This window comes from Mastigoproctus giganteus, chromosome 13 (genome assembly GCF_048544385.1).
Source record: "Mastigoproctus giganteus isolate SK-2022 chromosome 13, ASM4854438v1, whole genome shotgun sequence".
Classification (NCBI taxonomy): Eukaryota; Metazoa; Arthropoda; class Arachnida; order Uropygi; family Thelyphonidae; genus Mastigoproctus; species Mastigoproctus giganteus.
The window spans coordinates 86,836,440-86,849,887 of record NC_143587.1 but is presented as its reverse complement, the minus strand read 5'-3'; the positions used below and the strand labels follow the sequence as shown (position 1 = coordinate 86,849,887).

The 13,448-nt window shown below is 37.0% G+C and overlaps 1 protein-coding gene across 5 annotated transcripts in view; it reads right to left on the bottom strand.

Annotated features, from left to right (window-relative positions):
• Upf2 (UPF2 regulator of nonsense mediated mRNA decay) overlaps window positions 1-13,448 on the bottom strand; it is a 695,457-nt gene that overhangs the window by 173,654 nt on the left and 508,355 nt on the right. For all 5 annotated transcript variants that reach the window (XR_016547840.1, XR_016547841.1, XM_090387842.1 and 2 more), the window contains exon 34: window positions 4,929-5,026. Coding sequence is in view for 3 of the 5 variants with exons in the window: in XM_090387842.1 (XP_090243968.1) it covers window positions 4,929-5,026 (98 nt within the window). In the remaining 2 variants the exon portion in view is untranslated. The remainder of the gene's footprint in view (window positions 1-4,928; window positions 5,027-13,448) is intronic.

Here is a 13,448-nt window from a genome sequence, read left to right as displayed (position 1 = left end):
TCCTTGTCAACACTCTTGATGATGAGAACATCATCAAGAGTGTCAAAAAAGAGATGGAGAGAAAAGCCATCAAGAATTGGAAGACAATGACAATGCTGTTGCTATTGTGTAACAGAATTTAGAAACAGTAAAAATTTGCAGTTGGCATCTTTGAAAACTACAAAAAAAAAAAAAAAAAAAAGTTTTCTGCTAAGAAGCAGTGAAAAATGATTGAATTTATTAAAAAGTGATTTCACAAAATAAAAAAAAAAATTCAGTATTTTATGTCCGCCTTTAAAATGCTATGCTATATTTCATATAATATTAATTTTGTGGTGTTACTATAATGTTCTGTACTCTATTATTCATATTCAATATACAAATACAGACTTAAAAATTTCCAGCATCTGTGTTTGTTTGTTATTTGGTTTTTAGGAGCATTAGCAACTAAGGCCATATTGCTCCGGGAATATGCGGTGGTCATTCCCTGACCTTTCCGCATCCTCCGTATTTGGTGGTGATGGGTTCGAACCCCGGTCTAATAAAGAAGCGTGTGTTATGCACTGCTGCTCCTTCTCACCTGGCTACGGAGGCACCCCAGCATCTGTGTGTCACTGTTAATACATGTGATGAATTCTTTAATTCATATTATATTTTATTGATGAATTATGTAGGCAATAGTAGGTAACTGTCACTTTGACAATCATTTTCTATAGTTACTGGTAAAAAAAAAGAAAAAGAAAAAAACAAAGGTAAACTGCAGTCATTATTAACCCATTACAGGATGGAAGCTTCCTCAATGATTCATGCTGAGGGAAATGGAACATAATCTGCCATGCTGGCCCAGTGAAAGTTGGCAGATTGGCCATATTTAGCATTTAGGGACTTGAATCCCGGTCTACTCAAGGAGAATGTTATTGCATTCCCACTCCTGATACCGCAGTAATATTGTATCCAAAATGTAAAATTAAACTAAGAACTAGTGTTAGATATTATACATTGCTTAAGAGAGAGCGAGCCCACCTTTATATTGTAGTAGGCATTATAATTGGTGGTAAGCTGTGAATATTTTAATGGGCTCGCAGTTTTGCCAATTTTTTTGATGTGAAACATCCTTGAGGATCCCTGCTGCGGATGACGTCATCTGCAGCAAGCTTCCGCCAGAGGCGCTTCTCACATTCATACTACTAGTCTGTGCTCAGCACTCACTAATAGTGTGATTAGAACACGTGACGCATTTTTCGTGACAGGTATGATATCTCAAGTCAGCCTGGTCATCATGCCCCCCACCCTCTTTACGGTGATACTCGATACGATATCTTGAGTCCTAACTTTTTAGATTTTTTTAATAGTATAACATCACAATCATACTTCCTGAAGTAAGTATGACGGCAACAATACAAATATTTGTCAATAATTTATTTTTTCGTTTCACATTTTCGTAACATTCCATTGTTAGGTGCCCTGAACAGTTGCATATGTTGTTTCAATTCAAGGTCGGTACTTCAATCGATGCTGTTTTCTAGACATTTAGATATATTGCAATCGCAGGTACACATCAATTACTTTAGTTATCGTAAATCCATTGTATCTTGTCTTCCAGAAATTATAAAAATTTGCGAATGTTCAATAAAATATTTACAATACAAAAGCTCTATTATTTCGTAATCAATATCCAAATCAAAATACCTAAAAGAAATGCGAAGGATTCACATATAACCATCTACTGTGCATGCTTGGTACATGCGCCACTTTTTTATTCGTCCCCCCTTTTTTTAATAACTAGGGAAATATAATGGATACATTTTTTTTCATGATAAAATTTTAATATTGCGAATAAAAAATAACACGAAATATTACATAAAAAACAAACTCTTTTAGAAAAGGTACACAATAATCACAGATTACATAAAAAAAATTATTATACAAATATACAAGAAAAATTTATTCTAAAAATTGCCATATACAATTTACTTCTTTATTAATATTTGTTGTTGATCTTCTGCTTTGCTCAGTGATGATTACAGAGGAATGATTTGACATAACGATCTGCATCAAATTGAAGCAATGGTTTCCATTTAGATGTATGGTCAACATAATCTGCAATGTGTTTAATTGTCAACATTATTCATTCATTTATATAATATTATTCATTACGTTGAAAGCACTGCTAATCGCAATGGTTTCATTCTGGCTTTTATAATTGAAGAGGGAATTTCACTCGATTTTAAAGATAAACTGTCTTCGAAAAAATCTCTAAAATCATTAATTTTTATTTCATATTTTATCAGAAAACTTAAATTTCTTATTTGTTTTTCACCATCTTGCCACGGAGACGAAAGTTCTTTCATATTCCACGATTCCAGATAGCATATGTTTAAAATTTCTTTCAATTCCTCATCGTCAATAGTATTATTTTATTTATTTAATTTAAAATTACTCTGTTACAATAATAACTTATCCTTAATAACGCGTCACGAGGTAATTTTTTAAATGTGTTCTTACTTTCGATTCCTTCAAATTATTTCAACTTCAGCATGCTCTCAATTTTAGTTTCATAATTTCCTTCAGAATTTTTCAAATTAGCAATAGCATTGATAGTTTGAATAATTAATTTATCTGCTTTTACTATAGTGATGCTGCGACTTTGTAAAGCTTCTGAAAGGTAAGAGAGCTCCTGCAGGACGTCGATCATTAGTGCTAAATCGTTAAGAAATTCCAGATTGAAAAGTCAGTTTAATAATCCAGAATATTTAATTAACTTTCTGATTCAAAATGTTTGCACAGAGCAGGATAATTCCCCCAACCCTCAATTGCCATCCGTAAGCTACAAGCTGCCCATCGTGGCCCGAACACACGACTGATCTTTATAGTTTCCACATCAAGTTCTTTAGCAATCATCTTTAATTCGTGCTGGTTTTTTGGAGATTGGTGATACAGTGCTTTTTTTTTTTTTTTTTTTTAAATTACTGCCTGTATGCCATTATATTTTAGAACATTTTCTTCACAGTGGAAGCCTCGACACGGTTTCCAAATCTGCCAACATTTCATCTTCGGAAAGTTTACTTAATATCTTAGTTGCCTCATTCCTACCCAACGTTGCTACTGTCGCTAGTTCATTTTGAATACTGTGCAAAATATCGGAAATCACTCAGATATTCAGCTACTGTGACCATGTAAACATAGACGGAGAAATTTACTGAAACGCGTGGATCACTCACTTCTCCAAAAAACATATGACTTCTTGTCGGAGTAAACGAGAACCACAACACAACTTGACCAGAGGCTATTATACATGTTGGGAATCTTCTTAATCCTCTGACTGGCTATTGAAAGCATATTAACTAGCGCGACTTCTTGGAATGTGGCTGCATAGGTTTTACAGACTTTCTAATTACCTAAAGGACAGATGTGAGGACAATGCACACAAAGTTATCTATCGCAATCTGTTCGTTCTACGGAAATTATTTTAAATGTTTCTGTAGAAACCAAGGGAAATTCAAAAAAATTCGCTATGAAGAAGTGTAATTAACTCAAAAATGAAGCAATTTTAAAATACATAACTGGTCGATTGTGCATTAAAATGCTGGGGATGGGGCCCTGCTCACCCCACAGTAGTTCCTGCTATAGATACTCAATAATTAAATCTAGGATTTCATTTGTAAAATAAATAATCGCTTCAACAATGGGCTCGCAAATTTAAAAAAATAATAATAACGATGGGCTCTCGCGAGCCCACTATAGCTCACCACTGATTATAATACAAGTGTCTTCAGGTCTCCTTATACTCACACCATAACTGGGGAGTACTGTATTAAAAACACTGGGGGCCAAACACTGAACCCTGAAGGACCCCCACTGAGAACATTAGTCCACAAAGAGCAATGGCCATTAACAATCACTCCATATCATTCAATCATCCCTTTATCCATGACAGTAACTTGTTTCCAATGTTACATTGCTCCAAGCTGTACAGCAATCATTCATGCAGAATAGTATCAAAACCTTTACTGAAATCTAAGTTATAATGTCAAATTATATTTTGCATCCAGTTCCCCTGAGAAACATCATAGTAGTCTATCAGATTGGTCAGACAAAATCTCTTCTTAACTCAGGCTCTGATTGCTGTATAATTGAGAACTTGTCAAGACAATCCTACATTAACAAGTCTTTAACTACTAACTTTCTTCATTATTTTTCCCAGAACAGAAGTCAAGTCTGCAAGGTGTGTAAATATGCAATGCCTCCCCCCCTCAAAAATAGGAGAGACACAGGGTGGCCATCTTTTGAAAATTGGTAAGCTGGACAAGTTGAAATGAAATGTGTAGTATAGCATTTTTTCCTCCACAAAGTAAAAGAAAAATATGAAATTACAATTAAAATGCATTTATCAAACAATCATAGTACAGGAGTGCGTCAGTTATCCGGAATAATTAATTTCAGACCTATTCCGGATAATTTTTCCAGTAAGTTTAATAAATTTAATCTAATTATTTAATTAAATAAAAAAAATTATAAACTAATCTCGGAAAACAGAAACATCCATCTAGGCATTTTTATGATTTTTATGTAAAACAGGAAAATTAGAAAGATTTTTAAAATGCTCTCGGTTTTTTCGACTTGCCAATAATGGGCAATCTGTGTGTTCCAATGACATTTGCACACATAGAAATTGTAACTTGCTATTTTCTCATCTTAAAACTTGGTGCAAGCATATCTCTTTTAGTGGCTAAAAGAGATATGCGGTAATGCTTTCCATAATAAGCCTGCCTCATCAACATTATAAACGTTTTCTTTCTCACAATTTACCATAACTGAAGCAAACTTACTTTTCAAAGGACACCGCTGCAGAAAGTCTCGTGCCTTGAATATCTAGTTAATACATGAATTGTCCTTGCTGGAAATAAAGATAAAAAAATTGTTTACAACAAGAATGAAATAAACTCTACCTCTAAAGGTTGACTCTGGCTTCCGCTAAAACCATCAGTATCAATTTCAGTGTCTCCTTCTTGATCACTTCCATCACTCCCGCCATCATCTTGATCTTCTGGAAAATAAATGTAAACATACAAATAATGGAAAAAATTTCATAAATTCTATTTTAGTATGAATTTAAAAATGGAGAGAGAGAGAAAAAAAAGCTATCATGTAAATCTTGTATAGGCATCAAATGCAAATGATAAAAATGATGAATACTTAAAGGTTGGTTAAATTTGCAAGTTCAGAAATACAGAAACGTTCTGTATTTCTGAACATTCACCAATGAGTTGCTATGATATTGCACTACCTTGAATAAGTAACGCTTCACCAATGGAGAAGAATATTGCTACTTATTCTTGGCAGATACCACTATCCATCCAGAAGGCACTGTTTCAAGGCTATTTGGCCTCTCTTCGCTGGGTATGGAAGTACCCTGGTGTTGCAATGATGACAACCCAGTTATGAAGTATAACTCCACAATATGAGGGATGCCTGATGAAGTACAAATATCTCAGACAAAAGTATTTTAGGGCTAAGGCCTCATGCTGAGTAGAAGTTTACTGAAGTACAGGTTAGTGCAAGTGCATCATTTTAGTCATTACAACACCAGGGTGCCTCCCCATCCATCGAAGAGAAGACAAATAGCCTTGAAACTGTGCAGTCTGGGTGGTGGTATCTGCCGAGAATAAGTAACAATACCTTCTCCATTAGTGAAGCGTTACTTATTCGAGGTAGTGTATATCATAGCACCTCACTGTGAAGGTATCCACAACATGAGATATACTAAAACGATGCCAATTTAGCTACTTTAGTAGTTTGTACTAAAATGATGCAACTGTACTAACCTGTACGTTATGAATCCTCTCTTCACTGCGAGTTGTGCAGAATGCTGTAGAGAGCAGGGATGTTGATTTTGTGAAAAGCTGTTAGATGCTTTGTGATTGCCTCAGGTGAAACTGTTGATATGGCTGTCACTAACACCACCTGTAATCCTTATAGGACTGGGGGTTTGGAGGCTAGCTTGAAAGTTATGGTTATTTTCTGAGGCATTGTGATGGCCACTAATTTTGCCCTTTATTGGTTCTTGTTGCTATTCAAGTGAAGGATGGGGGTAATAGGGATAGCAACTTTACAAATTTCCATTGACAGTTTTTGGTGGAGAGCAATGTTTAAAACTTTAGGGCCAGTTTGTTTCATTTCATGTGATGTAGGAGTTGGTCACACATCTCTCATTAGATGTAGAGAAGGGGCAGGGAGGAGTTGAGGATTTGTTTGAGGTTTTTGCTACTCTTAAATCTGATTTTTTTTTTTTTTTTTTAAATCAAATCTTTTAATGGTTTCCCCTACATAGAAAGGTAACATGAATTGGAGCCGGTATGAGAAGATTCCATCTTGGGGGGGGGGGGGGGGGGGAACAGCAACTTTGAATGGTTCTGACGGTTTTATTAATTGTGGTACTAGTTGTGAATAAGTTGTATATTATTAAGTTCTTGTTTAAGTTGTCAAGCAGATTATGAGAGTACTCACATTATACTTTTATAACGTCCATTTTTACTGACATAGGGTGATTGGTGGTTCAAGTGAAAGTCTAAAATTGATAGTATATATTAGTATGTTCTCTACAAACACAAGTGCTAAGTTTATTATTTTTAATGCAAACATTCACATTTAAAAGGGAGGGTTCTGTTGCTGCTTTCTTCCTTTGTGATTTTAATGCTTGTGCTGGAAATGCTGATGTGGTTATGGAATGCATCACTGCTGCTACTTTCCACGAACTGACAAATCCTTAATCTGCCATACCACCTAATGAGATATGTAATCTGCTTTCTCCTAATGAGATATGTAATCTATAAATTTTACTGCAGATGTGGCAAGTACTACATAGGCAAATGCTCAAAAACTGTAAAGAAGGACTGATGAACGCCAACATCACACAAAACAAAATGGCATGGCCCAAAATGACAATAACTCCTATTCTAACAACCATGCCTTCATTCATCTGATTCCAAGGGTCTTAAATGTTGCTCACCACAAAAAAAGGAGAGAATTCCTTCAAGCATTTCACATACAGAAAGCCAAAAAAAAAAAAAAACCCCTCTCAACAGGAACATTGGTAAAGTCACTATTCCTCTGTTCACATCCTGGGTAACTCTCTTCAGTGAAACAGTAACAAGAATCGATAACAGGTAAAAAAAAGCAGACATCAAAACATATCACTAAATAACCATAACTCTCAAGCTAGCCTCCAAAACTATGGTGCTGTAAGGATTCCAGACCTTAGTGACAGCCAAGTCAACAGCTCTGCCAGAGGCAATGACAAAGCATCCAGCAACATTTTAGAAGGTCAACCTCCCCACTCTCTACAGTGTTTTGTGTGACTCACAGCAAAGAGATGCCTTGTGTCCAAACAGTGCAAATGACCACCTGCTCTTTCTTTGCCCGAGACCTGTTCCCTTCCTACACCCCTTCTTCTTGGTTTCAATGTGTCTATGAAATGTTAAATGGAAGATTTAATATTTCCTTGCATTGTTTCTCCTGGACTGTATGCATTTTAGTATGTAATTTTATAATTTTGTATCTATAATAATGACCCACAGATGAGGGAACTAAAGTGTTCTGAAATGTATGGGTTCGAGGAATGTACAGTGATTAATTAATTAAATATGTAAATTATGAAAATTCAATGCAGTGTAGAGCAGTGGCAGATTTAGGGTAGGGTCACTGGGGCACATGCCCCCCCCCCCCCCTGACGATTTTCGGAGAATATACACCAATCGTTTAAATTCCCCTTAGCTACAAAAAAAAAATTTTTTTTTTTTTCATTGTTAACAGGATTTTATCTATTTTTGCATTGTGGCTCAGCTATTTTCAACAGTTGGGAACACTGATGCTAATGTGATCACTATTCTAGTTCAAGGTGTCACACAGTTTGGTTGTGTGTAATTCAGACTTTAGCTGTGTGCCTGTGTCTACCAGTCACATTATGTTGTGCCATGTTTGTGCACAAACAAGGCACAAAATGGTGTCCCCCTTTCATTTTTTTCTGGATTCACCACTGGTGTAGAGTATATTTTAATTGAAATGATGATTTCTCTTCCAATCACTTTAGCATTAGTAACGGCAAATGATGCAAGAAGGCAACCTTATACAGCATCAACCAAAAAAAAAAAAAAAAACCACTCTCATTTCACCTATTCATTCCCTCCACAACTTTAACAACAGATGAAAGTTTGTATCAACAATTAACCACCGACTGTGTAACGCAAACTTCCACACATCTATTCGACCATTCTCAATTTGAATTTGTGTCCCATTGTATGTGATCTAAGCAGGAGGAAGAAGTCTATCAGCACTGAGTTTGCTCAATCCATTCAAAGCCTTAAAAACACATCAATCAGATCACCTCACATTTGCCTTGTCTCCAGATGCTGAAATTTGCAGGACTGAAGCCTTTCTTGGTAAAAACATCCTTTTGTTCCACTCACCAATCTTGTTGCCCCTCTCTGTATTTGTCCCAGCAGCTCCACATTGTTCCTAAAATGGGGCCTCCAGACCTGTATGCAGTACCCAAGGTGTGGTCTGACTACTGCCTTATACAATGGGATACCCACATCCTTATGTTTGCTAGAAAATTCCAGTATATCATTGACAAAACTCCATGGCCTTTCCTAGCAGAATGTCTGCACTGCTCAGAGAACTTCATATCCGAATGCACAATTATCTCCAGGCCTTTTTCATTTTCCACTACCCTGACTGTAATACCACACAGTTTGTATGTTACTCTGGGGTTACTACTATACTAATTGCAGTAATTTACATTTATCAATGTTAAACTTCAATTGCTATTTCTCAGCCTTGCCTTCCTAACTTTTCCAGATCCTGTTGCAGTAGAAGACTGTCATTCACCATCCTGCCAACCTTTGTATCATCTGAAAACGTCAACATTAAGCCTGATATGCCTTCATCAGTATCACTGATAAATGCAGAAAACAACAATGGGCTCAAAACCAAACCCTGGGGGACTTCACTATAACATTAGTCCATGAAGAGCAATGTCCATCTATTACTACTCTCTGTCTTCTCCCACTCAACCATCACTTTATCCATTGCAGCACCTTTCCCTTAATACCACACTGCTCCAATTTGCACAGCAGTCTTTCATGTGCAAAAGCTTTTCTGAATTCCCTTTATATGATATTAAAATTATTTTATTTGTATCCAGTTCCTTTGTGATCACATTGTAGTAACTAATCAAATTAGTCAAACAAGATTTCCCCTTAACAAACCCATGCTGCGTTTGAAGTATAATTGCGGCCTTATCTAGATGATCCTGAATTACTTCTTTTACCAGTGATCCATTATTTTACCTAAAACAGAAGTTAAACTAACAGGTCTGTAAGTTCACCCTTTGGTCCTCATTTGTGAATAGGGGATACATTTGCACATCTTCAGTCTGTGGGGATGAATCCAAGGATGCTCTCACAATTATGGGACCTTCTTACTTTGCTTGTGGATAGATCCTATCCACCCAAAGTGCCTTTCTTATGTTTAACTCCAACAATTTCTCTTCCACTTTTCTCTCAGTTATTACAAAATCATGTAGCTCCCTGCTAGAGCCTGATAAACTTCTGGCATCCTCTTCCCTAAAGAATTCATCATGTGTGAATGTAGATGCAAAATGCTCATTCAGTTTGTCAGCAACCTGAGCAGGATCATCAGCAGTTTAATCATCAATATCATCAATCCCCTTCCTTCTAGAGTTTACATAAGTAAAGAAGTCTTTGCTGTTTTTCTCTGCATCCTTTGCCAAAGATTTCTCATAATCTGCTTTCACTTGCCTGACCTCCTTTGTGACTTCATTACACTAATTCAAATACTCTTTCATGATCACATTTTAAGGATTATGAAATAGTTAAACTCTCAGTTAGTAATAGTATTCATATAGTACAAGGAAGCCACAGGCTTCTGCTGCACCGGCAAAAAAAAAAAAAAAAAAAAAAAAAAACCCACCTAACAAGTAGATAAGAAAATACAAATCATGTGCTTCCCTCCTCACATAGATAACTATCCAGTTGACCTTAGAATTTATTCAAACTGTCAGCCTCAAATAGTTGCGAAGGCAACTTGTTCCAGAAATCAGTGACTTGCTGGCAAAAAGAAAATTTATTTTTTTTTTTTAGCCAGCGAGTTTTAAAATTCATCTACAACCTGTTCTGGTTGGTTGGTTGGTTGGTTGTTTGAATTTTTTATGGTGCATTAGCAGGTTATGTCACAATATGCCAAGTTGAGATACCCATTCTTGATAACCTATAAATTGGTTACCAAGTCAGAACACAATGCATTAAAATAATGGATAAAATTAATATTTATAAAGTTTTATGAATTACAATGACTTATTTAAATACAAGTATATAAATTAGTTGATTTGAGAACATTCAAAAATGTCAGAATTATTATCACTGTTAGCTAAAATCTGTCTGAGTGTACAGGACACGGTTGGATGGCTAAAGCAGTAAAATGTAAATGTAGCGCACAAATAAATCAAGGACAAGCTTTTAAAACATGAACCACTGTAAGAATGACGTAGTACACATAGCTATGTCTTAGGTGGAGCCAAGCAAGAACGACCTCCTCTCCTCAAATTCTAAGCTGACTGTATTCAATTGTCACTGCTTAATAATAGGCTTAATCTGGTTTAGTTTGTTTGAAGTCTGTTAATGACAAGAGTCTTGCCACTGGGAATTGAGCAGACAGAAATCATGGGATACCTACCTAGTAACAGGTAGACCCACCTTTCGCCTGAATAATGGCAGTCACACGGCGAGGCATTAGTCAACTAGTTCATGAAAGCGTGCCATGGGTATTTCCATCCATGCTGGCTGCACTGCTGTCCATAATTCCGTCGCATTCCTGGGCGGAGGATCCAAAGCTCGAATGGACCTTTCCACAGCATCCCAGAGGTGCTCCACTGGGTTCATGTCTGGTGAACGGAGAGGTCATTCCACGGTGGTAAAATCTGCGAAATGCTCTTCGAACCATGTTCTAGTTACCGTGGCTCTGTGGGAGGAACGTTTGTCCTGCTGGAAGAGTCCATCGCCCTGCGTGGGTGCACAATGACCATGAAGGGATGCAGATGGTCTGCAAGGATGGACACGTAACCTGTACCATTCAGAGATGCATCTAGACGTACCCAACGCATGCCAGTTGAACACACCCCAGAACATTACTGACCTGCCTGAATAGTTTTTTTGTTGACATGATGGGTGCACAGCTTCGTGCGGTTTCCACCAGACATGCATCCTCCTGTCTGCTCGAAATAACTGGAAACAGGACTCATCAGACCAGGAGACCCCCGTCTCCAATCATCCAATGCCAGTGATGATATTATTTTGCCCAAGGGGATAAGGTATTCTTGCACTGATTGTGGCCTCCAGGGTTACCCCTATATACTGCTGTAGCATCTGTAGGTTATTTATAGCCGGCAAGTGTGTGTGTGTGTTGTAATGGTTGTTTGCCGGCCCTGGAGTCTTAGCAGCCAGGAGGCAGGGAGCAAGCTACCTGCGTCCCAACTCCCGTCCTAGCCACGTGGAGGCACTCCAGGAACTATGCCAGTGATGATATAAAAAAATCAAAGACAGAGGTTTATGGATTCCAACAAGTGGAATCCCGGTTATAATAAATAAGGAATAGGGAGGAGAAAGTGTGAGAGAAGAAAGTAGAAGAAGAAAAGAGAGCAAAACACTCTCTCAGGAAAAAGAAGAAATAGGAAAACACTAGTTGGAAAATCTAACAAGCGAGAGCGCTTGAAGAAGTAAAATTTTGAAGCCCGAAGGCTTGTAATTTTGAAAGAAAGATTCCCCTAGCAGGGAAGGAAGCCCAATCTGCACCGACAAGGGGGAGAAAGAAAAGTCTCAAGGAAAGAACATAGGTAATGAACAAGCGGCTATTAGATAGCCACTTAAAAGAATATATTAAGATAAATAATAAATACTTATGTCACCGATATGAAACATAGCAGTAAACATACTGACAAATTACACTGCATAAGCAGAGTAAAAATATACAATATTTACAAAATAAGTAATTAAAATCTTAGCTGAAAAACCAGTCAACCAAGAAATTAACAAAAATAGTCAACCAGAAGAAATGCAAAAACATATATACAAAACACAAAGAGACAATTAATTACAAGCAACAATAATCCAACAAACAGAACTCACCCAAGGCAAAGATATGCCAAAGACAAAACCAATAAATACTGTACAAATAAATTAGTTAACCGAATCAAAAGCAATTCTACATTTAAATCTAAGTATAACAAATCAAAATCAAAATAATAAGTTAAGTATTAAACAATAATTAATGAATATTCAGAGAAAATGTCTCTGCACAAAGTAATTTGATCTATATATATATATGTACATAACCAGCAAGTGCAAAGCTGCTACACAAGCTGTGAAAAACAAAACTGTCTCAAATAACAAGACACGCAGTATTTTATTAACAATAATGCATAGTTAGGCATTAAAAAACAATTCAACCTGCAGGGCTGAACAAAAGCTAAAACTATACATTTCCATGACAACTGGCAGTAGAAAAGAAAAATAATAGCAAGACTGGAGGAGGAGAACAATGTCTCCAACCAGTCAGCCAACAAAGCAATTGGACAGTTGAGATGTAGTCCTGTGTTTTGGTGTTAGCAATGGGCTCTGGTGGGTTGGCAGCTCCCATAACCTACTGTAACTAATGATCGCCTGATGGTCTTGGTGGAGACATTTCTGGAACATCTCTTGTTGAAGTTGGTGGTGATTTGTGCCACTGTCGCTCTCCGTTTGGCTGAAACAATGCAAGACAGACATCGATGGCCACGTTCATCCACCACCTTTCTCCGCCCACAGAGCTGTCCACAATGAGATGAGATATTCCGGAAATGGCATCATCATCATTATCAGCCATTTTCAATCCACTGCAGGATGAAGGCCTCTCCAGCAACTTTCCAGTTCCTTTTGTTTTGAGCACTGGCCATCCATTTACTACCCACAAACTGATGAATTTCATCTATCCAGGTTTTCTTCTAGCTCCTCTTGGGTACCATTCTGTTATTTTCTTAGTCATCATATCATCATGTCTCCGAGCTGTGTGTCCTGCCCAAGACCATTTTAGTTCTTTAATTTTGATAAGAATGTCCTTTACTTGAGTTTGCTGCCTAATCCATGTGTTTCTCTTCTTATCTAACAGTCTGGTTCCCAATATAATTCGTTCCATTCTTCGCTGTGTAGTTCTCAACTTCTCTTCCATTCTTTTGGCGAGTGCCCAAGTTTCACTTCCATAAGTCATGGTGGGGAGTATACATTGGTTCATTATTTTACATTTCAGACAAACTGGGATATTGCTCTTCAGTATATGACTATATTTCCTGAATGCTATCCATCCAAAATTTATTCTTCTCTTCACTACCAGCCATTTATCATTATTACAGCTAACAACTT